At 51.9% G+C, this 26,576-nt stretch overlaps 1 protein-coding gene across 10 annotated transcripts in view; it reads right to left on the bottom strand.

Annotated features, from left to right (window-relative positions):
- The window catches only part of ZNF664 (zinc finger protein 664), a 61,525-nt gene that overhangs the window by 32,418 nt on the left and 2,531 nt on the right, over nucleotides 1–26,576 (bottom strand). For 2 of the 10 annotated variants that reach the window (XM_081122716.1, XM_081122718.1), the window contains 2 exons: nucleotides 17,325–17,386; nucleotides 13,414–17,219 (listed from right to left, as the gene is read on the bottom strand). In XM_081122716.1, coding sequence (XP_080978842.1) covers nucleotides 15,853–16,638 — 786 coding nt within the window. In that variant the 5' untranslated portion in view covers nucleotides 16,639–17,219; nucleotides 17,325–17,386 and the 3' untranslated portion in view covers nucleotides 13,414–15,852. Of the gene's footprint in view, nucleotides 1–2,935; nucleotides 3,918–10,745; nucleotides 10,855–13,413; nucleotides 17,220–17,324; nucleotides 17,387–21,871; nucleotides 21,974–26,576 lie in introns of those variants that run through there. The other 8 variants (XM_081122714.1, XM_081122719.1, XR_013997779.1 and 5 more) reach the window with 7 other exon arrangements.

Raw genomic sequence — 26,576 nt, 5'->3', positions numbered from 1 at the left:
CGAGAAAACTGGGTAACGGCAGAAACCCTGAAAATGTTCTCGCCCTTTGGTCCAGTGATTCCACTTAGAGAAAGCCGTTCTCAGGAAATAATCACGGACGTAATTACATGTTCGCGCAGGTGAATTATTCTGCAGAATATTTGTGTTAAAGGCGCCCGTGCCCTTGACCAGGACTCGAACTCACGACCCTTCGGTGCTCGGGCCTATGGTATAACCGCTGAGCCACAGTGGCCAGGGTGAGACACCTTTTTTTAATGTCAAATCATAAGTCAAGACTGTTTTATAAAGACAGGGACCTCCCAAAGCCAGAGGCCGTGGCCCCGAGGGGTTAGGTTTTTATGAAGTAGACATAATTTGATTTAGGGATGAAAGTTCCGCTACTCTGGTGAATCCTTTCCAATTTTAAACAATTGCCTAAACGTGTTCAATGAAATTTAACTTAGCTGAGTCACTGTCGGAGAAAACCGCAGCAAGACTTCTGGAAGTCAGAAAAAAAAGGTCCCAGGACACTGAGTTCTGCCCGCGGATCTCGCCCGCCAGCCCACTGTCGCCTCTAGAATGGAACCGTGTCCACAGTGGCGATAGTGATGCTGATAATCATCGTAACACTGCACGTTAGCGCATCTGAGTCCCCCACAGCCTCAGGCGCAGGACCCTTATTTTTCCTCAGTGGCACCAATGAGGGAAATGAGAGCCCAGGGAGGGTGAGCGATTTTCCTGACGTCACACAGCTCGTCTCCGAGGCACAGCTGAGTCAGAACCTAGGTCTTCTAACCCCCAGTCCTGCAATATTTTCCCCCAAATTGGAAAGCCAGCGAAAAAAAAGATGAACCAGGGAGCGAGGAGGGAGAAATGGATTCCCTGGGAGTATTGTGGGTTTCACATCAGGAGGGCTCACTGTTTCTTTCTGAGGCTTTTCCATCCTGGGGATGTTTTTGGTTTGGTTGTTTTTCTCCTGGTTTTAGCATGAACAGCCCCGGTCAGATACACCCAGACCTGGCTCCTGGGAGCCCTGACCACCCTCCCCCTCAGTTCTGCCCTTTTCCCAGCTGCAGCCCCGGCCCAGGGCGCATTTTTGGGAATCCAGCCGGCCCGGGCGCTGTTATCCTCCCATCGCCGGGCGCGTTCCCTGGAAGTCCCGCCAAACCTCGGCGGGCCCACCGGCTGGAAGGGGCGCTGGGGGGGAGCAGCGGAGCACATTCCATCCTCAGGGGGCCCCGCTGCCGAGATGGCAGGGACAGGATGACCGAGGGCGGCTGCCTTTTTTTTTTTTTTTATGTCTATTGATTTCAGAGAGAGGAAGGGAGAGGGAGAGGGAGAGAGAAACATCAATGATGAGAGTCATGGGTCAGCTGCCTCTGGGGCTCGAGCCCGCAACCCGGGCATGTGCCCTGAGCGGGAATCACACCGCGATCTCCTGGATCCCAGGTCGATGCTCAGCCGCTGAGCCTCGCGGGGCCGGGCTGCTCCTTGCAGGGAAGTAGCACCTGGTCGCTGGGGACAGCCCCGTCCCTGTCCGCGCCTCTGACAGGCCAGCCGGCTGTGTCTTCCCCGGACACATCTGTGAAGCGGGTTCGTCAGCGCAGGACGCAGGCGTCGGGTCTCAGACGAGATGGCGGGACCGGCAGAGCGCTCAGCCATCGGCTGCCTTTAGACAAAGCCTCGGGTAAAGCCTCATGTGTTCCTGATTTGAGGTCTCGCTGCGTGGGGGGGGGTCTGGTTTCCGTCTGCTCGGCCGGGAGGGCTGGGGGCAGGCAGGGAAGAGAGGGGATGGGCTGCAGTTACTAGGCCCGTGTGGGGAGCTCCTGGCCACAAACATCCAAGGGCCCTCTTTCCTCAAGAAAGAGAGCCCGGCCAGTGTGGCTCAGTGGTTGAGCATCGACCCATGAACCTGGAGGTCACGGTGTGGTTCCCCGTCAGGGCACATGCCTGGGTTGCCGGCTTGCTCCCCAGTAGGGGGCGTGCAGGAGGCAGCAGACGGATGTCTCTCTCGTCGATGTTTCTCTCTCTCTGTCTCTCTTCCTCTCTCTGAAATCAACAAAAAAAGACATTTAAAAAATGTTTTCTTTATTGAGTTTTAGTAGCATGCCTCCTACGGGGGACCGAGCGCAAACTGGGAAATGTGCGCTGACCGGGAATCGAACCGGCAACCTTTTGGTGCGCAGGATGAGGCCCAACCAACGGAGCCACGCTGGCTAATCGCTCTTTTCTTTCCACTCCGTCCTTGAGTCCATGGAAAGTGACCGCACTGCACGGCCAGCTCGCCTCCCAGCACCACGGGCTCCTAGTGCCCCGATGACAGTCTTTCCTTAGGAAAAGGCGCCTCTTTCGTGGCTCTGGTGGTACATTTATTTTGGAAAAGTGAGGGAGTTCCTTACACACCCTCCCGAGCTCTGTTTTGAATTAGTGCCTCAGGCCTGCCTGCCAAACCTGCCAAGTATAAAGGGACTGGCGGCCGAGTGTGTAAATAACTTTTAGAATTCCACCGGTGGTGATTTGGAAATAAGAGGGGTTTTCTTTTTTTTTCTCTCCCCCCACTAGGGTTACTAAAGAATTTAACATTGTTTTAATTTGGAACACAAGTCGAGTCTATTAAAACCTCTTGTGCCCTGGATATAAAACGTGTACTTTACAACATCACAGAGCTTTACAGAATTAAGTATTCGATTTAATTAAACAAGCAAATTTTTTTGGGGGGGGCCCCACCTAGGATGTGAAAACAGTTTATCAATTTTTAAAAAACTGTACTTTTATTGATTTCAAGGAGAGGAAGGGAGAGGGAGAGATGGAAACATCCATCGGCTGCCTCCTGCACGCCCCCTACTGGGGATCAAGCCCGAGACCTGGGCATGTGCCCCGACCGGGAATCCAACTGGAGACCTCTCGGTTCCTGGGGCGACGCTCAACCACTGAGCCACACCAGCCGGGCACCTCTGGCACTTTTTAATAGGCTGACCTGGAAAAGGCTCAGATTGAGTTAAAGGAGCCATTTTTCTAAGCCAAATTCCTAAGTCACCTTCTCCAGACTTGAAACATAATTGCCCTGAGGGGGCGGGGGATGAGCTGACCAGAGGAGACAGAAGAGAAACGAATCCCGGCCTGAACCGTCCAGGTCTCTGCCCCACGATTTTTAGGGGAGTGGACAATTGCTTCTCCTGGGATCCGGGGAGGACCGAGATTTTCCATTTTCCTGCGACACAGGAAGGAAATTGAGACTTTGCGTTCTAGTTTGTTCATTTTGCTTCGGAATCTCTCTCTGGCTGCAAAACTCCAGTGGGGAGTCCTGGCCCCGGGCAGGAAGGGGCGACGGGGGAGGTTGGGGTGGAGCCCAAAGCTGCGCTGCCAACAATGTCCGCTTCTGGACCAGGAGCCGGGCCCTTTAGCACTGTTCTGTGTATTTGTCAGACTCATCCTTCCCCACGTCCAGAGTTCCCTGGCAGCCGCTGCCAGGAAGACAGCCCGGTCCGGCCTCTGGAAACTTCCTTTAAAACACTCGGGGTTCTACTTCAGTGTTAGACAGTCACGGGATTCCTGGCCTGGAATAAGCGCTGTTTTAAAAGATTCGTATCACCCTCCCACCACCACCACCAGCTCTGCAACAAAGTGTCTCACCCCGTGGGCCACCAGCTCTGCAACAAAGTGTCTCACCCCGTGGGCCACCAGCTCTGCAACAAAGTGTCTCACCCCACTGGCCACCAGCTCTGCAACAAAGTGTTTCTGTAGCGAGGAAACAGTGCAGGTTCCTCCGCATGTTTGTGGAAGCGATTTAACCTGTGTGAACGACCTCATCTTGGAAAAACAGGCATAAATGTACCTGGGGGAGGCAGAGAGGCTCTTTCAGCGACTTCCCATACACTACCAACCGACCCGAACGCAGTGCGTTTTGTCATTTGCTCAGTCGTCCCAGTGAGCTGCTGCTGCGTAACAAGCAAGTCGGGAACATAGCCACTTAACATCGACCTGTTGCTCCCCTTGTTTATGCCCTAACTGGTTGATTCTTGTATGTGTCCTGACCCGGGATGGGACCTGAAACCCTGGCGGGATCAGGAGGACGCTCTAGCCAGCTGAGCCCCCCGGCCAGGGTGATTGTAAGATCTTTAAAAAGGCCAGTTTGGACCAAGGGAAGAAGGGTGGAGGGAAATTATCAAGAAATGAGACTGGGCAGGGTTTGTCTTGTGCTCAAGTAGTGCCGGGCCTTGGAAACCATGTTAAAGTTTCCGGGGGTTTGATCCCAAAGCGATGGACAGCCGATAAAGGATTTTTAAAAGTTAAAAAATAAAAAGATTTATGAGTACTTTCCCTTTCTGTCCACTAGGTCATGTGGCAACCTGTCTGAATGAACCGAGGCCGCGTTTCCACGGGGGAATTAATCTGTGGAGGAGACCGTGCGGGCAATGCTAGCGGCCAAGGTGTCGCACTGTGGTGGTCTTGACAACCCTGGGGCAAGGTCACAGAAATACCCGCACCCATTCCTGGGGACCAAAGGGGACAGAGTGTGGGAAAGTGTTTTTCCAGCGTATTAAATGCTATTCAAACCTGAGCTCCTATTACTATTCAAAGCTGGGACTCTGGGATTCCTCGCATAATTAGCTAATTGGTCTCACATTTCCCACCTTGGAATTTTTTGATTTTTTTTTTTTTAAAGAAAGTATTTGGCCCCAAAGGTTTTTTAAACTATTCTGTTTCATAGTGTTAATTTTTTCATTGTCTAGACAGCTGTGGAGTCAGACAGGATTATCCGTGTTTCACGACCAAAAGTCGACCTTCTAGCCGATGGAATTTACATATTAATGACCAAGGCGGCAGCTGTCCCGAGAAACCTTTAAAAGCAGAACCTTTTCCTATTTGCGCATTCCTGAAATTTGGGGGGGGGGGGGAGGATACTTTGCATTTTTTAACACACACAAAAGACCTTTGAATAAAACCACAGAAGAGAAAGATGGATGAGTGTGGACCTCCGGGTGGGGGAATCTGAGCTCGGTCCCAAAGGACCTGTCCTCTGACGGGCGTCTCGAGGAATCAGAAGAATTCCGACTTTTTTGCTAAGGTGAGAAGGGACTCGGAGTCAGACAGCCACCGTTCCAGCTCGACAGAACCCAAGGACAGGAAGACATGCCTGTGAGAGCTGGGATGTAGGACCATGGTCAGGGTGACCTGTGCCATGTTCTGCTCCCTCCCACAGTCCCCCAAATGGGCCACTCCGCTCCAGTTTGAACATCTCTGTTGACAGGGACTCACTGGCTTCCCAGTTGGAATAGCTCCTCCCTTCTCAGTAGCTTCTTTGTGGGCGTTTCTATCAACTGGCCCCAAATCTGGCCTTGGAAGCCCGCAGACTTTCCGCTGCCTCTCCGTGGTTAACTGGGAGTGCCCCTCAAAGTCAGGGGCCTGCTCCATGCCCAGCCGCAGGGCCCTGGCTGAGGCAGGACGGGGATGCCGGTGCGGAGAGCCTTCCCTCCAGCGGCAGTCAGCCCCGAGCAGAAACCCACGGGCGGCTCTGAACTCCTGATGCTCCAGAGCCAGGGGCCGAGGGAGGGGGGTCTCTGGTGTCGGTAACCAGCGGCTGGTTTCAGCCAGCATCGCCCCATGGTGAGACCTGAGCTCCTACAAAAGGGGCATTGTGTGGGCTCCGGGAAGCCATTACCCATGTTTATCCTGAAGGCAGTGTCCTGTGTCCTGTGGCAGGGAGCCGGGAGTCATGGGCAGACGTGACCATCCGGGAGGCGGGGGTGGGGGGTGCATAGTACGGCCCAAGTTCCAGACCCTTCCACCGCCAGCCACTCAGGGGATGTGAGAAGGGGAGAGACGAGGGCCTGAGACAGCTTCCTTCAACCCCGTTAGCAAGGACAACACCGGAGTCGGGTGTCTGGCGGACGCAGGGACTTCGCGGCAATGGGTCAGAAGCGGGCAGTGTAACCGCCCCACGGCTCGCTCACAAGGGGGCGTTGCTGAGGCCCTCAGAGGGCTCCGTGCCTCAGGAAAGCCCTGGCACAGACTCAGTTTACCCTCAAATCACGGAGCTGTGCCAAGATTAACATGGACATCCCACCCATACCCAGAGTGGCCCTGAGAGGGGAGAGCGAGCATTGCAAAGGCCAGGTGGCCAGTCCTGCTTGTCGGTGCCCTGGGCTCACACAGGAGGGTGGCCGCATTCAAGCATAAGTAGGACGCCAGGAGAGTCAGGGTCAGGGTGTGTGACAGAGTCCACGAGCCAGATCTCTGAGGCCATCTCCCTTCTTTCCCTCCCCTGTAGGAGGCCGGGGTCCCTGAGCTTGGGGCCATTGCTGCCACCTGACACCAGCCAGTTTGCCTCTCTGTGGCCGTTTTCTCAGTGCTGGAATTCAGGTGACAAGACCGGGCAAAGTTTTCCCTAATCCCTCAAGGGTCCCTCTCCCCCTCCCTCTCCCTCTCCCTCTCCCTCTCCCTCTCTCTCTCTCACACACACACACACACACACACAGAGCACTGTTGGGATGTTTCCTTTGTTTTCACCCAGGAAGAGAGAATAAACCACTGAGAGGACCTTTGGTCCCTGCGACATAAAGCGTGTAATTTACCGACTCAAATGCGCGCCTTCCAGCCACAGAGCCGTGTCAGATGGAAGTCAACAGACTGGCTGAGACGAGGTGTGGGAGGTCATCCCCAAAGGGGCCAGCCAGATCCCGAGCTCGGTCTCCACACTGCCCCCCACCCCAGGCCGGCCTGGCAGGGGGGCCCAGTCCACGAGCCAGGAGGGAGCAGATGGAGCGGAGAGGGCACCCCTCTCCGGAAGAACATAAATATTAGATGGTTGCTCTCTGAGTAAGCTGAGAATCCTGAAGATGGAATTGGCTTGCGTGGAAAGTGGGTGAAGGAACAGACTTAGCCTCACACGGTATAGCCGCGTCCACTGCCTGGTTTGACGCTGTGCTGCTTTTATCGTTGACTCTACTAGGTGGGCACTATTTTAGTAGCTTTCTGTGGAACCCATAATTATTGCAAGATATAGAGTGGGGGTTTTAAAAGGTGAAGGGTTTCACCCGCCCGTGTGGCTTGGCAGAAACTGGTTTTATGGGACTTAAAGGATCGCAGAGCGTGGTGGCCGGGGCTCCTCATCTCGGGCGGGGAGCGTGTTCCACAGCTCCATTTCTCTCTCTTTTTTCAATGTTAAGCCAGAGAGCTATATATTTTCCTGACAATGTGGGACAGAAAAAGGCGGCAGTACCTGGTGTTAACTCTCAGGTCACATCCGCAAGGTAAACAAGGCATAAATTAACCAGTTACAACTGCGCGAAGGCCTCTGACAGCTCTGCATTTCCCTGGGAAACGCTCCCAGCTGCGACCCCCGACCTGAGGTGCGCAGCTGAAGGAGGCCTGAGTTTGATTTTAATGGGTGGCGTCTTCGTGCTCCGAAGGGCCCCTGCCCGTCTCTCAAACAAGCCACTTTAAAAGTCCCTGAGAGGAGGAGGTACGCCTGGGCATCCCCAGGGCCTTCTCACGACTGCTTGTCAATTAGAAATTGGCTCGGCCGGGCATGGCTCAGCGGTTGAGTGTCGACCTAGGGTCCAGGAGATCAGGGTTCGATTCCAGGTCAGGGCACAGGCCCGGGTTGTGGGCTCGATCAATGACTCATCGTTGATGTTTCTAACTCTCTCTCTCTCTCTCTCCTTTCCTCTCTCTGAAATCAATAAAGGTATATTTTAAAAATTTTTTAAAAAAAGAAATCAGCTCTTTATACATGGGATAGACCCCTGAGGACTGAGCCAGGAGAGCACCACAGTTAGAAGCTTCCATTCAGCAAGAGCCCTGGTCCACCAGACAGGGGACAGGTGAGGGGCGGGATGGGGACAGATGAGGGCAGGGGAGCCTACAGCTTGTTCTTGTAAATAAAGTTTTTGTTTTGTTACTCCTCACCTGAGGATTTTTTTTTTTTTTTTTTTTTGCCATTGCTTTTCAGACTGGAAGGGGGGGGAGAAACATCGATGTGAAAGAGACACATTGATTGGTTGCCTCCTGCATGAGCCCTGACTGGGGCCGGGGATCAAATCTGCAACCCAGGTACGTGCCCTTGACAGAGAATTGAACCTGTGACCCTTCGGTGCGTGGGCCACTGCTCTAACCACTGAGCCACACTGGCCAGGGCTCATCTCTCCCTCTTAACACTGTGCTCTCCTGGTGACAGTGCTGGGCTTCACTCTCTGTTAGAGCCGTGGGCAAACCTGTCAACTTCCTTAGAGTGAGGTACAAATCTCTGGAGGGCCCAGACCATGTCTAAGTCACCCTGTGGTATCTGCCACACTCACAAGTGGCCGGTGACCAGCATATGTACATGTTGAACAGAGGGAGGCAGACACACCACGGCTTTGAACTGTAAAGCAGAAGTGGGGACGCTCTTTTTCCATTCCTCCCCTGCAGCCACCGAGACCAGTTCTCCTTCTAAAAATAATCACGATGGCCTGTGGAAGGGAGATTTCCCTGGGCCCATAAAACCCCGCCATTGACATTCATATCCAGGCTCCACTTCTTTCCACAACTCATTATAGTTTTTTCCATTCTTTACTCTCGGCTAATGGAAAATGGATTTAAAAATAGGCCGGTGTATTACAGGAAACTTCTTGGTTCTAGAAAAAGCAGGCGGGAGGCTTCAAAGGAAGTGGATAGGGTCGCTGCCATCCCTGGTGTTTGAAAGTGAATCTTCGGTTCCAATGCGTTGTGCTTGGCTGCCCCCTAGTGGCCAGTCTACGGTGATGATGTCCACAGTCTGGTCCCATTCAAGCGGGGCAGAGGAGGCAGGGGAGGGGGAGAGGGGAGAGGGGAGGGGGGGTGGGGGAAAAAGGAGAAAGGAGAGAGGAGAGGGGAGAGAGGAGGGGGAGAGGGGAGGGGGAGAGAGGAGGGGGAGAGGGGAGGGAATGGCTTTGAGGAAATAACCTTCGCGGGAAATGTCTCCCGGGGCTGTCTGCACAGGAAATATGTACAAAGGGGGGAGGAGGAGGGAAAATGTGGAACAGATCTGGTTTCTTCCCAACTGACCGATCCCCAGGAATGTTTTCTATTGTTTTTTCCTCACTCGGCGCAGAAGGTGGGGGTTTTCCCTTCTCTCTTTCCTCTGTAACCTGCCTTTATTTTCCTGCAAAGCCTTTTTGTGTGTGTGTCAATCCTCACCCAAGGATATTTTTTCCATTGATTTTTTAGAGAGTAGAAGGGAAGAAGGGAGGAGGAAAGAGAGAGCCACATTGATTGGCTGCCTCACGTGCACCCCGACCTTGACCAGAATTGAATCTGCAACCCTTCAGTCCTCCTGCCAAAGCTCTAACCACTGAGACACACTGGCCAGGGCCAAAGTGATTTGATTTTAAAAATCAATAATCAAAGTAAGAGTGCCGAGAACCTTCTGGAACAATGTGTCTTCTTTCTCTGCTCTGGTGTCATTAACGCCTGCAGTATTCAGTGATGGTTCTCAACCATTCTCCCAATGTCACCTCATACATGTCACCCACCACCCAACTGGCTGTCCCAACACACCTCCCCTCCGGCCCTTTCTTCCCCAATTCACATTCTGCTGTCCCCATGACATTCAAAATAATGACAGTATTTCTGTCCCAAACTTCCTAACTCTGGGCCACCTGATCTCTGTCTGTCTCCCTAAACACATCCTATGTTCCAGAACCTTCTGGCTCCTTCATCTGTGCTCCTGATGTTATCACGTCCTCGCTCACACCCACCTGCCACAGCTCTACACCATCCCTGTGACTTCAAGCACAAGCCTCCTTCCCTGCTGGTGTCTGAGAGTCACAAGCCAGGAAAATGTTTCATGTCTTCACTACCCAGTGCCCAGAACTGGATTAGACATGGAGGGGTGTTCAGTAAACATTTTTGCAACAATTGAACCAATGTCAGGAGTAAAGTCACTTCTAAGATACTTTCTGGAACAACATGGTATCTTCCACTGCTGGGCCTGACAGATTTCAATCATTCCGGGCGAGCAGCGCCCTCTTGTGGCTGAAGACTGACAGTGTGTCATCCTTAACAAAAGGGCTGACTCAGTGGGGAGAAAGGGAGAGATGGGTTCAATTATGGAGTTCTGAGGTTTCCTGTCCGGAGGCTTTCTGCCCCCCTAACTACAGAGAGGGGCACAAGGAAGTCATTCCAATCGTACACCTGAGGGCGACGCTCGTGGCTCAGAAGAAGTCAGGATGACAACCAGATGACGGGAGCTGTGGAGGCATCCCTCCCACGTCAGAGTAAAAGAAACTTCAGAGGCACAGAAGCAACCGCTGATGAACATCACACATTGTGCAAACCTGCCCCCCACCCCTGCCCTTCCTGGCTTGGTTGTGGGCATTACCTAGTATCTATTTCCAAAATGAAAAATTCAGCTGTCATCCTCCATGTCCTATCAGCCACCAAGCCTAGCATCCTCCGCCTCCTACATCTCTCTCCCCCACCAGTTGACCGTATGACAGCCACACAATGGCCTCAGCTGTACAATGGGCACAATACCCACTGACCATTGTATTGTATCGTATCAGTTGAACATTATGTCATTATATTATATAATGCATCATCAGGGTTGAATATCATTCACATACACCACGCCATTAGGGCTGAACATTAGATATATCACATATCCTGGTGCCCGCTGCTGCTAGAAGACACAAACGTGTACTTCTTTATTTCCCCTGCCCACACCTCCCTGACACTCAGGCCCCTCCCTAACTCTCTAAACATATTGCTCAGACACATCCAATTCCAGCGGCGCTGTTACTCACGGTTCCCCGAACGCGTGCTGGGACTGCATGCTCAGGTCTCTGTGCACATCAGTGGTTCTCCAAATGTGGTCCTTAGGGTGACAGTAGCAGCAGCAGCATCCCCTGGGAACTTAATAGAGACAGAAATTCTCAGGCCCCACCCCACACCCACAGAATCAGAAATTCAGAAACTCGGGGTGGGGCTCAGGGTTCCATGTTCCCACGAGCCCTCCAGGTGATTCTGAAGCTTGGCTAATTTTGAGAACGACGGTGTGTATCATCTCTGCTTTCTCATTACACCTGTTGAGCAAACTCTTATGCACCCCTCAAAGCCCTCCTGGTGGAAGCCCCTCCTGGCTCCCATGGCCCGAGATAGGGTGATTCACGCTGACCTCTATCTGCACTAACGCTGTACCTGGATCATACTTCTTTCTATAGGTATTCTTAGGACACTGTGCTATAACTATTTGCTGGGCAGGCTCTCTCCCCTACTAGGCTAAACATGTGTAGCATGATCTGACTCTGCATTTTCAGGCCCCTAGCAGGGTTCACCACTATCTGTGTCCAGAACTGTCTCTTCTTCCCAAACTGACTGTCTCCATTAAAGACTAATTCCCTGTTCCCACCCCCAGCCCTGGGAACCCCCATTCTACTGTGAATCTAACCACTCTGGGTCCCTCATACGAATGGAATCATACAGCTTTGTCCTTCAGTGTCTGGCTTCTTTCACTGAGGACAATGCCCGCCAGGCTCATCTGTGTTGTAGAATGTGTCAGAAATGTGCCAGAATTCCCTTTTTAAAAAAAATGGATTTCAGAGAGAGGAAGATAGACAGACACATCAATGAGGAGAATCATTGATCGGCTGCTGACAGACGATGCATCAGCCGGGGATCGAACCTACAACTCAGGTACTGGGAACTGGACCCATGGGGCTCGGGTGGGTGGGCTGATGCTCTAACCACTGAGCCACACCGGCCTGGGGAAGTGCCCACATTTATCACGTGTGGTACTTCTGCCCTGCCCTGTGTGGGCTTGGACCCAGCACTCTTGCCCGCCCACCAGTTTCCATTAAGAACCCCACCCAGACCTACATCACCCCAACTTTAGGGGAAGGGCTGTGGTCCTTGGGAGTTTGCATCATCCTGCTCCATGGGGCCCCTCTCCCCCACTCCTCCCCCGCTCCTGTTTCCGTCTCTGCCTATTCTGGGGGGAACCAGGGTGGGGTTCAAGGTCTCTCTCTGATCCTGGGGAGCAATTCAGCCCTTTCCAGTCCTACCGCCAAACTTAGGTGCCCAAGCCCCCCACAGTGCTCAGCAGAGCAGGGAAGGTTGCAGAGAACACGGCCCACCCTCCTCCGGGACTAGTCACGTTTCTTCTGTTGTGTGTTTGTGCTTCACTTATTTAATTTTCCCAACTAGCTCAAGAGTAAAGCATTTGCAAAACCATGTTATTGATGAGAGCCTGAGGCTCAGAGACACTAAGAAACCGCATGAGGTCACACAGGGAGCACTGGGTCACCTTCCTCTTGCTCTCTCTGACTCAAGTCTAAACTAGGCAGTGCTGCCCACGACGTATCCCCCATGTCCCCGTGCCCCCCGTGGTTGATCTGACCATGGAGTCCTCTCCCCGTCGGTTTCTGACCTTTGCTTCCTGGTCACCCAGTTTTTTCAAATTCCTGAGGATGACAGCAAGTTGTTGTTAAGAAAAAATTGATAATTTTAAACGCTTTAGAATAACAAAACTAAGAGCTTGGAAGATCCCTTGGAAGGCTCCATGTCCGAGCTCACGTGACACCAAGGAAACACTACAGTACTTCCTGCAGACGGCCCGCGGGGGCCTGGGCACCCCGTTCCCAGAGGGCCACGTGACCGTTGTCGGGCTCTTGGATTAGAGGGTGGGGTCTGCCACCCTTCACTCAGGCTCCAGCAGACACTGGGAAGTTGGCCTTGACCCCTCTCACCCTCAGTCCTCACAGGCACTGGAGTGAGTGGCTCCACGGTGACATGAGCCCATGTGTAGCCTCCTCCCGCCCACTCACAGCCCAGGGCTATCGTGGACTGGTCCCACCTCGACAGTGGGTGTGGGACGCGGACCTGCCTGCACCAGCTTCAAATGTCTCCCACCAGCGGTAGGTTGTCAGCTGGGACTGGAGAAGGCTCACCTATAGGCACATCCGGTAACTCGAGTGACCACAGGGGTTCCACAGGGACATGAACTCACTGTCAAGGTGGAAGGATCATTAGTGTGGGCTTTTCTTACAGGGGCAGAGTGTGTGGGGACCTTGGGCGCGTCCCACCATGGAGACAGCTACGTGCACACCGAGCAGGACTGTCCTGTGCCTGCCCAGGGAGAGCTACCCCCAGCTGCAGGCCTTTGATTCCTCTGTCAATTACTCCTGATGTGGTTTAGTCACCTGTCACTCGCTTGGGTTGTGACCCTGGTTTGCCGGGAGAGTCCCTGTGTAGGCCTGCTGTCCTCACTCAGGACAACAGCACCCCCACCCAGTTACTCCTAGGTGTCCAGCTCAAACAATGTTACATGGTCACCTCGACATGGTGCACAAGCCCAGCTCCCACCACACGCACGCATGCTTGCACGCGTGCACACACACACAATGCACACACTCACATGCATCATTCACACACACATTGACCACGAGACCACACAGCCACAGGCCAGGCACCGAGCCCTGTTATAAAGTGATTTTATTAAATTGATTTGGACAGACTGTAGGTCAAATAATATTTTCTGAAAACAATTATGGACTTTAAAGCTCGACATAAAATTAGTAGCTTCAAAAGTGTTAGTCATATTCCCAGCAACAGCATGATAAAATAATTAACTATGTAGAAATATAGAACTCTAGGACTAGCTGGAAACGCGGAAATCGGGGAGCCTAATGTCCTCGTCTGGGGAAAACGAGACTCCAGGGTTAGGTGGTTTGCCCAAGCTCGCACACCTAATAGTCATAAAGCTAGAAATCAAACCAACTTCTCCTAAAACTAAAACTATTGATGTCTCAACTGGCTCTCTACCAACTAAAAGTCCAGGCATCTCTAGCGCCTGCACTACTGTGACATGAGATAAGACACTACAGTAAATCGTGGTCAGGAACCGGCCTGGAAGGGGCTCTGCCCAGCTGCGCCAGCCCCTCCCTGTGAAGAGGAGGGAGCGAGCGAGACAGACTCACCGAGGCCCGCTCACGGTGCCTGGAGTCCACCCAGACTGTGACCGGGGAACCCCGGGTCCCGTCCTGTTTCACGGCCCACCCACAAATTCATGTGCTCCTTTTAAATCTCCCTCGTGCACGGAGGTCTCAGTTACACAAAACCCCCTCCCAGTCAAACAGGAGAAATTCAGACACAAGAACTCAAGCTTTCTGTCAGCATGTCGGTGACTGTTTTGGGGGTTGGCTTCCCAACCTCTGTGACAGCTGACGGGCACCATGTGGGGATATGGTCACCCGTCTCGGAGCTTCAAAGATCCTTAACTCCCCAAGATTCCTGAGCAAAAGGACTACATGTGGGAATCACCGCCAACGGGAATGAGAAGAGAAACAGTTAAAGGTCGGCTGCTTGTTCTTGTCACTGGGGACTTTTGGTCTTCTAAACATTCCTTGAGTTCCTCCACATGAGTGTTAATATCTAGCCAAAACATAAAATAAAAAAAGGCCTATAACCGTCAGACACTGAGCAGCTCAGTGTCTGCCCGCTGGCCGCTCACTACGCTCCAGCGCCCACGCCTCTGCCCAGACACCCACGGGTCTGCCCACTCCGCCAGCCAGAGCTGGACCCCGCTCTCCGCTCAGCCACCCCTCAGAAAGGCCTTGCCCAACAGCTACCTAAGGATGCCCCGCCCCCGCCCCCACCCCTCTAAGTCACCACCCTAGTTTATTTTCTTCGTAGCACTTAATCACTATCTCAAACTACATTATTTATTTGTTTACTTGTCGCCTGTCTCCTCCACCAGAAGTAAACTCCGTGAGTAGGGGCCTGGTCTGTCTTCCTCAGTGGTATTCCCAGCACCCAGCCCCGTGCCTAGCACACAGGAGGTGTTTAATAAATACTTGTTAAGTGAACGAATGAATGAAGGGTAATTAGCACACATCCCCACTTACAGGGAACTGACAGGCAGCCCTCCTCGGGGGGCTGCCCAGCCTCCTACTCCTCACCGCCCAGAATCAGAGAAGGAACGAGACCATCATTAGCGGCGCCTCCTCCTGCCACCACTCCTCCCACTGGCTCCCCTGGCCAGACTGAGCTCCCTCCACATCACAAAGGAGCCAAGAGCAGAAAGTTCCAACTTTACTTGCTCCTGCCTCCCTATTTACATTCAGCTATTTCCAAAAAAAATTCAAGTTAAAAATGTGTGATGGGGGCACTAAAATATATCTAACAGAAATGCGGTGATTAGCAGAATCCCAAAAATTAAAAAAAAAAAAAAAAAAGTTCGAGGGCACATCCGTCTGCCAATGATTCTGATCCTGACTGGCTGACTGAGTAAAACTAAAATGAGACTGGACGCCATCTAGGAAGAGGGGGTGTCTATGGGTAGAGTACTTTGAGGACACACAGGAACGTGGGCTCAGAAACAATGGGGTCTATGGAGAGGCAGGGGTGAATTGAGGGGAGCCTCAGAGATGTCAAAGCACTGACTTGGGGGGACTGTCCATTTCAAATGCATTAACCAATATGCCTGAATTGAGAGAAGGGGTTGTGAGCTCTCCATGGAGGGATGGGGAGGAGGGCTGGGCTAACTCACTGTTGGGTGAAGCGTCAACAGAAGGTGACGCAGGAGGCTGGGTGACAGCCGTGGTTCCCTGTGCGGTATTCACTACGGAGGCATCGGGCTGGAACCTCAAGAAATGCACCCACGTTTCGTGGGTGGGAAACGCTGGGACCCCGCGGCCCATCTGGGGCAGACACCCGGAGGGATTCCAGAGTCAAAGTCCAATTGTGGAACACACTGGCATGGATCAAAATATCAGCCTCACACTCGCCTCTTCAAAAAGAATGTTCTGCTGGGGCTGGGGCTTCCTGTAACAATTCTCGGGTCAATGCAGGTGTCTGTAGGGTTTCCTTCCTAGTGGCACTTATGGGTTTAGGATTTCTAACTTAACAAGCGCTCTATAGAACTGGTATTTTGAGGTGATTCCTCTCCTTTGTGTGCACCCGCTGGTGGATGCAGAGGCTGGTGCTCTGGCTGAAGGCCTTCCCGCACTCATCACACTTGAAGGGCTTCTCCCCGGTGTGCACTCTCTGGTGGATGCACAGGCTGGAGCTCTGGCTGAAGGCCTTCCCGCACCCACAGCACCTGTAGGGCTTCTCCCCGGTGTGCACCCGCTGGTGGATGCAGAGGCTGGAGCTCTGGCTGAAAGCCTTCCCGCACTCGTAGCACTTGTAGGGCTTCTCCCCCGTGTGCACCCGTTGGTGCATGCAGAGGCTGGACGTATGCCGGAAGGCCTTGCCACACTCCTCACACTTGAAGGGCTTCTCGCCCGTGTGCACTCTCTGATGCATGCAGAGGTTCGAGCTGTTACTGAAGCCCCGCCCGCACTCACTGCAGACATAGGGCTTCTCCCCTGTGTGAACTCTCATGTGGATCTGGAGATGGGAGCTCCAATTGAATGCTTTGCCACACTCATAGCATTTATAGGGCTTCTCCACGGTGTGGATTTTCTTATGCCTGTTAAGCTTCGTTGTGGTGCTAAAATCCTTACCGCAGTCATCGCACTTATAGACCTTCTCTCCAGTGTGGTCTCGCCAGTGAACGTGGAGCTCCGATATGTGAAAGAAACCCTTGTCACACTTGTCACACTTGTGGGGCTTCTCAGCAGTGTGGATTTTCTGATGCATGAAAAGGTCTGCTCTCTCAGAGAAAAACTCCCTACACATGGGGCACTTGTAGATCATGTTTCCTATTTGGTATAGTGACTTAAAAGAGGAAATCTTGACAACTCCAGGTATAGGCGAGAGGTCACCAAGTCCCCTACTTTGCCATGTCAGCAGCTTATCTCAGGCTCACTCTACTTGGGAGGCTCAGGGTCAGCCTAAGCTTTGCCCTGCCTGTCTTCCTGTGGAAGGCTTCCTCCTGCATAGTGTCCCTCACTCAGGGTGACTACTGGTTATAAAGTGACATTCACTTCCACGTGAAGCCCGGACTCATCAACACAGAACTTCCTGTCAGGTCCTGAGTTGTCCACATTCCAGGGGCTCCCAAGGCAAACCTTAGCGATTTTGAGTCCCTGGCAGCCACCTCGTGTAAAATGGGCTCTCGTGTCTCACTGTTAGACAGAGAGCCACACAGTGTCCCCTGCAGTAGAGGCTGAGACAGTGCGTGCTGGTCTCGGTCCCCTGCAGGATCCCCTGAAGAGTCAGTCTGATGTCCTGCCTCCTGCACATCAGACGGGAGCCTCCCAAGAAGAGGTTCCTCGGGCCCCAGGTGTGCGGCTCCTCCCTTCTGAGGCTCCCTGCACAGGTACCACTCCAGTCTCCTGTGACAGAAACAGAAATAAAGTCAGTGAAAAGGCTTTCTGTCCAGAACACTGCCGATGATTCCATAATTAACTGGATAGAAATGTGAGAGCAGTAACACAGACCTTTTCTGGTCTTGAGAAATGAGCCCTTATCTTCCATAGAGAGGTGTCCTTGGTATGCAGGTCTGAAGAGAATTTGCAGATATCATGCTCCTGGTCACAGCCCACGTGCAAATCCAATACAACCACTCACTGCAATTATCTGAGCAACATCTAGGGGGTGCTACTAAGAAAGGAGCGTCCTCAGAAGACCCACAGTGAGCACGGAAGCAGCTGTCCTACGTACAGGACCGAGGAGGACAACGGCCTCCCCTGTGAACTCTGGGACGGACAATGCTGCTGCTGCTGCCGGAGCTCACACACCCTATCTGAGCAGCCTCCCAGTCTAAAAGAACAACAAACATATATGGTGCTGTATTAGATGGTGCTCCCTTGCTTAACTGTCCTCAGTGGTTTCCAAAAACTCAAAGTCCTGCCACACACACCCCCCCCCCCGCTGTGCTTTTTCCGTTCTGTGCCTGCCTTGGGGCCTCTGCACAGGCTCTTCCTGTGCCTGAAATGCTCCTTCCCCACCTGTGCCGCTCGGAGTGTCAGCAGCCCCTCCTGTACCTACAGAAGGCCCCTGGCTAAGACTCTACTTTAATCTTAGTAGAGCCCTTCAAAGCAGGCAGGACTTGTAATTATCTCATGTTCCTTGGTTTTTGATCTGTGTCCTGTACCAGGACGTCAATGTCACCAGAGACCCTCTGTGTGCTGCTCCGTCACAGTCAGTGAAGGGAGGTGTTTGATTATGACCTGTCAGATATGTTTGGGAAGGGTGTCCTGATGCCCTCTCTGCCCCCCAGACAGAACCTGCTGCAACTGCCTGCATGAGGCTGTGAGACACGAGTCACTCCGACATGCCTTCTGTATGTTACTCTCTGTTACACAGCTGACCAAAAAATAGGACTTTGTTTGGGAACCAAGGTGTGCCAGTATTCCACGGATTTCTTGTTGAAATGACCCTATGACTGCAAACTAGTAACTTAAAGTAGAAGGACCCAGTCTCCACAAGGCAGGTGCTGGAGAACACAGGCAGCAACAGGTGTGACCATGAGGGGCAGCATCCCACAGGGGCCTCAGGAGGAGCACAGGGGCCCTCAGTGCTGGGAGGATGGGAAGAGCCGGAGGATGCCAACCACTGGACATGGAGGCGGAGGCTGGGGACTGAGACTGAAGTCCCTCAGCAGAGGATGGGCACAGAATCCAGGCCCATCACCCTGACTCAGCAGGAGAGAAATTCTGAAGGCATTAGCAGCCCAGAGCCCTGGCATCAGACTTGGCACACGAGGTAGAGGCTGAGCTAGACGTACCCATGACAGCACTGCAGAGCGCACAGGCCTGGACCCACCACCACTGACTGAGACGAGAAGATGGCCTAGAGCCATGGGAGTCCCACAGCAGACCCTTGTGAAGGGTGAGGCGCACAGCTGATGCAAAGGAGGCCGGCCCCAGGGTCTGGGACCATGCGACACACTGTCTCCCTGGCCTGCATGGCTCCCCTGCCTCGCCCACCATGCCCCTACTGCCTTCACTGGAGACCCTCCTGCTCTGCTCGACATCTAAATGTAGGGCTGGCTCCAGGGCTCCAACTGGCGACACCTTTTTCTATGAGTTTACAACCCCTCCAAGTAACCTCACTCAGTCACATCATGAGGTTGGCTCCCCAGCTTCATCTCAGCCCCGGAAGCTCCCCAAATAACCTTCCCAAACCCAACCCCCTCAAACTGCTCCTTCCTCACCTTCCCCATCTTGGAGCACTGACACCCACCCAGGTCAGCCCCCCCGCAACAACACATCCCCACGCTGCCCCCCCAGTCTCCATCGCCACCTCGCCCACCTAGCCTACCTGGCCGGACGCAGACTCTGTCCACAGCCTCCCCATCACATCTCTTTGCTTCGTTCCTGCTCCCCACCCCCTGCTTAACTCTCCCGATGCTCTTTAAACGCACACACCCTTTGGGTTGGGCAGGCGTTGGCCGCTGGCTCTACCCACTCATCTCCTACCCACTCTTGTCCACCACACACCACCTCACTCCAACCCTTCTCGTCCTCAGACCTGCCCAGCCTGTTTCCCCTTAGCACCTCCCGGGCCCACGCGTCGTCCCGTCAGAGCTGGCGTCTTCTCACACTCAGGTCTCAGCACCAGCACTGCCTCCTTAGGGAGCAGCCTCAATGAACCATGAACCATGTCAGCTAGTCCTGCTCCCCTGCAGCCTCTCCCCACAGGCACCACCGACTACTGGGTCATTCTGTGCTGGTTTCCTTGTCTGCCGTCTCCCTTTCCTGGCTTCCTGCGTGTCAGCTCCTCCAGCAGCAGAAAGAGCTAAACTCCTTCATCACTCTGTCTCCAGCAGGTCATCCAACCAACATGTTTCCTGAGTGTCTAACTGTGCCAGCCACCGTGCCCGCAACAAGGAGCAGAAATACAATGGGGACCTCCCTCGTGGAATTTAGTCCAGCGGGAGGCAGACGCTCATCCAAGACATCCATGCAGAGACGTCAAACCCAAACTGCACTGAGTGTGACAAAGTCATCCTGGGTGGGGCTTGGGGCTAGGGGAGCTGCAGTGGGATGGGAGTGGGGGCTCCCCCGTCGGGAGCGTCAGGAACCACCGCGCTGCAGAGAGCTGAGCTCACGTCCACAGGAGTCTGCAGGGTAAAGGGAACAGTAGAGCACGGAGCATGGAAAGCTCACGGCTGGGTCTCAGACTACGCGATGGCCTCGCTCTAGAACCAACCACTGTCAGGCCGTGGCGTCACATCCCCGGTGAGTTCAGTTATCTGAAAAGGCTACTAAGCCCCTTTCCCACGGCATTATCTGGGTGAAGCCGCTGTTTTCCCAACTTCCACCAAAACAGCCCACTGCAGAGCTGGGTGCACAGCAGGCGAGTCTCTTCGCAGCCTTACATGATTAAAGACAGGTGCCAACGTGTAAGTACTGCCCTCTTCCTACTAAGTATTTCTTGTTTTACAGACTGTCAGAGAGCATACTCGTAAGCCCTCCCACAGAACTGACCCTCGAGTACCGGGGTGGGCAGGCCTCTGCACTGTTATGCTCCCTGGAGAGGAGTGTTCAAGTGCCCACAGGCCTGAGGCACGGCGGAGGCTCAACAAGCGCACGTCTCCCCACTGCCCTTGTTGCAATTAGCGCAGGACACCAGCCTCTCCGCCAAGGACTTCACAAGCAGAGGCTCCCAGACCCATGGCCCCACCTCCCTGGAGTTAGGATCCTCCCATGCAGTGTTCAGCTCCAGGTCTGTCTCCTGCACCCCTGCTTCTACTGGGCGGTTTTCCCTCCTGACCAACCCTCTGTCCCCATGAGGGATTTAAAACACATGGGACATTAGTGACACTTCCCCACAGTCTGGGCTCCACGGCTTTCCTTCCTGCCCTTCGATGCTGGGCACAGAGAACCTGAGTCGTGGGACAGAGAGTGCCCCACTCCAAGGACCCCACATGAATTCCACCCGCAGGCCTAGCTTATCTTATCGGGCTGGTGAATGTGTAACATATACATGCATTAACCTCACAGTAATGTAGGGGGCAGAGCACTGAACTGCAGTCCCGGTCCTAAGGTCAGTTCCTGACCTGATACCACCCAGCTGTGCGACCATCGGCCGAGGTTATTCCTCTGGGACATGGAGGGTAAGGCCTATTTTCCATCCTACAGGCGCTCACTCTTGCCCTCACCATGCAGGGGGTTAATTGACTCAGTGCTCGACTGTCCTCAAGAAGGGGGAACACTGAGGGGACCTGAGAAAAAGAGGAATCATTCAGAACACACCCAGGGTGCCCAGAGTCAGCACACTGAGCAACGCAGAGGTGGCAACGTCCTCTGTCTGCAGGACCTGCCTCTCCTGCCCCTTCCCTCTGCCTGACACTGCTGGTCTGTCTTCCTCAGGGACAGCCTTTGCGGCCAGGCCTGGGAGCCCTGCTCTGGGTGGGGCAGAGTGTGAGCGCCAGTGACCATCCTCTCAGAGGAGGAGATTCAATCATTAAACATGCCTCCTTCCTCCCACTGCTGGGCACAGTAAGACCCAAAGGGACAAAGTCCATGTTCGGGCCCAGAGGAGAAAGGAACAGACACCGGGAAGCTCGTGCCATCCTTGGGAGAAGCAGAAGTCTGGAGATCACATGAGGCTGCCTGGCTCACTAAGGAAGGAAAGGCAGGCTGGGCCTGGGAGACAGTGACAGAAACACAAAGTGGGCCTCAGCAGGACTGTCCCCAGTGACACCGGGAGTGGGAGTGTCCCAGAGCAAGCAGGTCAGAAAGTCTGGGATTTGGGATTCTGGCTAGTTTTTTTAACTGCACTAAAAGTATATTCACATTATTGCGAAAAAAGGCTCTAGAGCTTTTTCCTCTTGCGGAATGGAAACACTGTACCACTGACTGCCTCCCCTCCCTGTCCCACAGAGCCTGGTAACCACCCTCAGCTTACTGTTCCTATGATCTGACTACTTTAAACATCCCAGACTCTAGCTGTCTCCATACCTAACTCACATGTAACTCGTACTGTTCAGCAAACCAAAACGCACACAGGCAGGGGAGGGATCTTGGGGCCAACTCACCTAGGAAGCTCCAAGTACAGAGGCCATGTGCTTCTCAAAGCCAAAGAACCACAGGAGACGTGGAAGTCCTAAGACCGTAAGACTGGCAATCAGAGTTCAGGACTGGCATGGATAGAAACTCATCACTACCGCCTCAAAGAGGGCCTGGGGTGGGAGACCACAAACATGCTCAGTGGGTGATGGGTGTTATTTCTGGGAATGTACGCCCTTAAAGACAAATCAAATCTGGCCAGCAGTCTCAGGACACACCCTCACTTCTAGAACTCTAGGTGGAAACATGAACAGGACTGAGCTAGAAATGGAAAACACAGGAGCACCTGGCTATTACCTGGCCTATGCATCCAACTCCCGCTGTGGCCACAATAAGCCCGGCGAGGTCATGTGGAGGATTCCTTCCCCTGTATAAGCAATAACCTTGAGATTGAGACCAAAGCAAACACTGGCAGGAACAACTTGGAATCCATAAAATACTAGGCCTGCACCTCAAATCTTATCACCCATAAGGCTGGCTGGCTAAGGGCACTGAGTCAGCGAGAGAGGAGGGAGGGACACTTGCCACTCGAGGACAACTCACCTCAGTGCCTGCACCTCTTCCCACAGGGTAAGTGGCTAAGGACACAGGACCCTTCTTTCTCTTGCTTCCTAGCTAAGAGTGGAAATAGCATAAAACTCTATCAGGTACATAGACCATGGGGGCCCAGACTGTGTGTTCAACTGGAGTACTTCAGATTTCAGCAATGACCAAGGACAGATGAGTAACCACCTGTCCTATGGAAGATGTGGGTTGTCTCCTTCAGTTCTGTGCAAAAGGGAAAATTCATAAAAAATGATCACTAATCCAAAGGCCCAAAGAAAACAAGGGGAAACGCTTGTGCAGGAAACACAGTGGCTCTGGGAATCCAGTCTGTACATGGCCAATGGAAAACGAGACCCCCCAGGTTGGGGACTTCCAAGGACCCGTATCCAGGGAGAAGGTTGCTGTCAAGGTTTTGGGAGAAAACAGCAAGAACTTACGGAGAGAGGAAAAACTCAGCTGGAAAAGGTCTGATATCTCAGTGTAGAGAATAGCGTGTGTGTGGGGAGCAGGACGGCGGGTCCAGAACCCGGTTCTGGAGCAGAAGCCAAGGCAGCAGAGGAAACGGGCAGGCGCAGCAGAGCTGCACTAACCCAAGGTGCCCGTGAGTACTGAAGCCCAAACTGCAGGGCAGCAAAGAAGTTCCTGCTGCCGTCAGATTCAAGGAAGGCCATCAGGGTCCAGGGAGCTCAAAGCCAGAGAGGTGAGAGCATGAGGAAAACAGTGAGGTAGGAAGCTGTCCCTGCTCCCAGATGGCACCCACACCAGCTCAGCCACCTAGTCCAGGTTCTTGCCTCTGTTAAGAAAATGTCCTGCAGGAGTCTCGTTTCACTGCCCGCAATGCCTGCAGAGGGCACTCAAACACTGCTCAGATGCCCTCGTGGACATTCACGCCAAGGTGTCTGAACATGAACCTCAGCGGGCGAGTGGCGTGACGATTAGTCCAGCCTGCCTTCTGCAGGTTCCCTGTCTCTGACTGTGAGCTGGGGCCTCTACCACAGCCCTAAGTTACTGAGTACTGGTTAACTGAGAAAACTGACTTCCATCTGCTAGCTGAGGCCGAGTACTTGGAATCAGTGAAATATTCTTAAATACTACATGTTTGAACTGTGCATCTAAAAATAACTGAAAGCTAGAGGGACCTAACAGGGTTTAGTGTACAGAAGAGCAAGCTAATTTTATGAATTGTTTTATCATTTCCCTAAGAGGCAGACCAATGGTTGGGACAGAGGTCTGCTCTGGCTACAAGGGCTCCCTCCCAAGCCCTGTCAGGAGACCATGGAAGGCACTGCAAATAAGATAGGGAAATGGACGACTATTTCATGAGTCTGACTTGCAGGGGTTTGAAAAATGAATGAGCTCCGGAGCAGCCCTCACTGGCTTCCTATGATGTATCAGGTGACACGGTGACAGCGCACGTTCCAGCTGGGATGAAGATGCAGACACACTGTTGTGCTGGGCAGAACATAAATTACTGCTTTTTAAAATGGAACTCTGCTTGCTTCTGACATGATGCCAAAGCTGATTTTCATTTTTTTAAAAAACCTCTCTTCCAGGAACAAATGAACATCCACCAAAAGCCACACTAGGAAATACCAAGGCCCATGTTTAAGTTTCTGCATTTATCCCACAGGTACAAAATTAGAAATGAGAACCATTCTTATTCTGCATGTTGCTAGGAGGCTATTTTCCTCCAAATATGGGAAGCAACAAAGTTCATTCAAACTTACTCCAAATGCTCCACTCAAAAAACGTTCCAATGGCAGTTTTTAGCATACAGTTTAGTGCATGCTTTATATGACAGAGCAGATCTATTTTTAAAAGTGCGCATGCCTATTCACCATGCAGCTAACATATGTCCTAGATACAATGTGCTTTTTAAACTCAATGTTCCATTATAAATGTAACACATATAATCTTGGAAGATGCAAAAAAAGCAAAATTTTTAAGTCACCCAACATTCCACCTCCCAATGTACACAATTTTTAAGGTTTTCATCTGGTTTCTTCCAGACAGTTTTCCATTGTAGGTTTTTGTGGACGGTGGTTGGGATGTTTAAGAGTTTTAATCGTATCAGGTATGTAATTTTGTGTCCTGGTTTCATTCCACTTAACACCATCGTAAACATTTTAATACATTTTCGTCATAAACATTTTAATGGCCATGCATCATTGAGTGGATGAATCATAACTCAGTCACTCTGCGAGCGCACCCTTAAAAGTAACTACCACATGTGTCTTTTGTGGGTGAAGCTTCTCTGCTTAAAAATGCTCCTTTGATGGTCCTAGATGGTTCTGCATCAAAGAATGTGAACATTTCTAAGGCCCTTGATACATACAGCCAATGTAACAGGAGTGTGGCATTTTTACCATGTCCTCATAAGTACTAGGTACTCTCATTTTTTAGTCTAAATTGATGAGTGAGAAACTATAGCATCTTTATTACAAAAGTAAATACTATAAAAACAACAACTAAAACAATGAAAAAGTATGTGAAATAAAAAATCAGTCTCTCCGGGGGAGGGCAGAGGGGTCAATGGGCGGGGAAGGGGGACATCTGTAAAAAAAAAAAAAAGAGAGGAAAAAAAGTCTCCCTTAGGACTTTCCCCTCAGTAGTCACAATGTTCCTTCTACAACTTTTTCTATTTTTATTCAGGACATACACAATTTTTGGTATGGTACAAAAAAATTAAAACTTGCTTTTTTGGCTCAGTAACATATCTAGACCTATCCATCCAGGCCATGTCAGAGCCTATTTTTTATTTTCCATTTTAGTTTCTGCCAGCTAGTTTCTGGTATTCAAAAGCTATGGATTCTACATATGCACTGTTACCTAGTCACTTCCTCAGTGTTTCTGTCCGTTTCTCAGTTACTCTCATTTTTGTAGCCAATAGCATCTACAAAAGATTTCCTGCCTTTCATTTTATATCCTCACCTTGCTCTTGTTTCATGTATTACTGTTTTGACAAAACTTATAAAAACGGCCCGGCCAGTGTGGCTCAGTGGCTGAGCATCGACCTATGATCCAGGAGATCTGGGTTCGATTCCCAGTGAGGGCCCATGCCCGGGTTTCAGGCTCCATCTCCAGTAGGGGGCGTGCAGGAGGCAGCCAATCAATGACTCTCTCATCAATGATGTTTCTCTCTCTCTCTCCCCCTCTCTCTCTGAAATCAATAAAGATATCTTAAAAAAAACCCAAACATATAAAAACCATGTTAAATAACTTCCAAAATTTTGACTCATATTTTTTAAAGTATAGTGTGGGCAATTAGTTTAATATTTACGTGTACTTTTTGCATTAAAAAAGTGCCTTTTCATTCTACTTATTAAAAAATGAGGACTTAAAAAAAAAAAAGTGTCTGTTTTGACCTTAGTTTAGATGGCAGTTTGAGTTCAATGTGAACTCCAAGGGAGAGACGGCCTCTCGTCTAAACCAACCTCTGAAACGGCCTATGTGGTCTCCCCCACTTCCCACCCCCCCCATTCTGCGTGCAGCAGCTGGAATGATTGTTTAAAAATGCAAATCTGATTATGTCATTCTTCTGCTTAAAACCCACTCCTTGTGATGGTTTCCCACTTCACTCAGGATAAAGTAAAACATCCCGAACCTACCCTACAAGACCCTACATGACCAAGAGGCCCCTGCCTGGCCACACTTCCCCTCGCCCACAACAACCTACCCAAGAGTCCGTCTCTGTTCCTGGAACAGGCAAAGCATTTTCCCCGCCAGGGCCTTCCCACACGCCATTCCCTGCCTGGACGATCACCCCCCACCTCACTCTACACTAACCCTGCTCTCCCTTCAGATCTCAGCCGAGACCTGACTTTTGTTTAAAAAAAAAAAAAAAATGTCCTGGGCCCTCTCTCCACAATCTAAAAGTTGGTTCTCGTTTCATTCTTGCAGCCAGTGCTGCTGAGCTTTCACTGCTCACAGGTTTGTGGTTATACCTGTAGTCTGTGGGACTGTATTCATTCCCAGTCCCCTCTACCCCAGAGATCATAAACTCCACGAGCACAGGGGCACGTTGATTTGCTGGCCACACTACAAGCACTCATGTGTATCTGAATGAAAGAAAAATACCTACAAAGCCCCCAATTACATCTCTTACATCTTACAATGAAATCCATCACA

The sequence above is a fragment of the Miniopterus schreibersii genome, assembly GCF_964146895.1.
Source record: "Miniopterus schreibersii genome assembly, chromosome: 20".
NCBI classification, from domain to species: domain Eukaryota; kingdom Metazoa; phylum Chordata; class Mammalia; order Chiroptera; family Miniopteridae; genus Miniopterus; species Miniopterus schreibersii.
The sequence above is the reverse complement of the archived record's forward strand: the minus strand, read 5'-3'. Positions and strand labels throughout refer to the sequence as shown.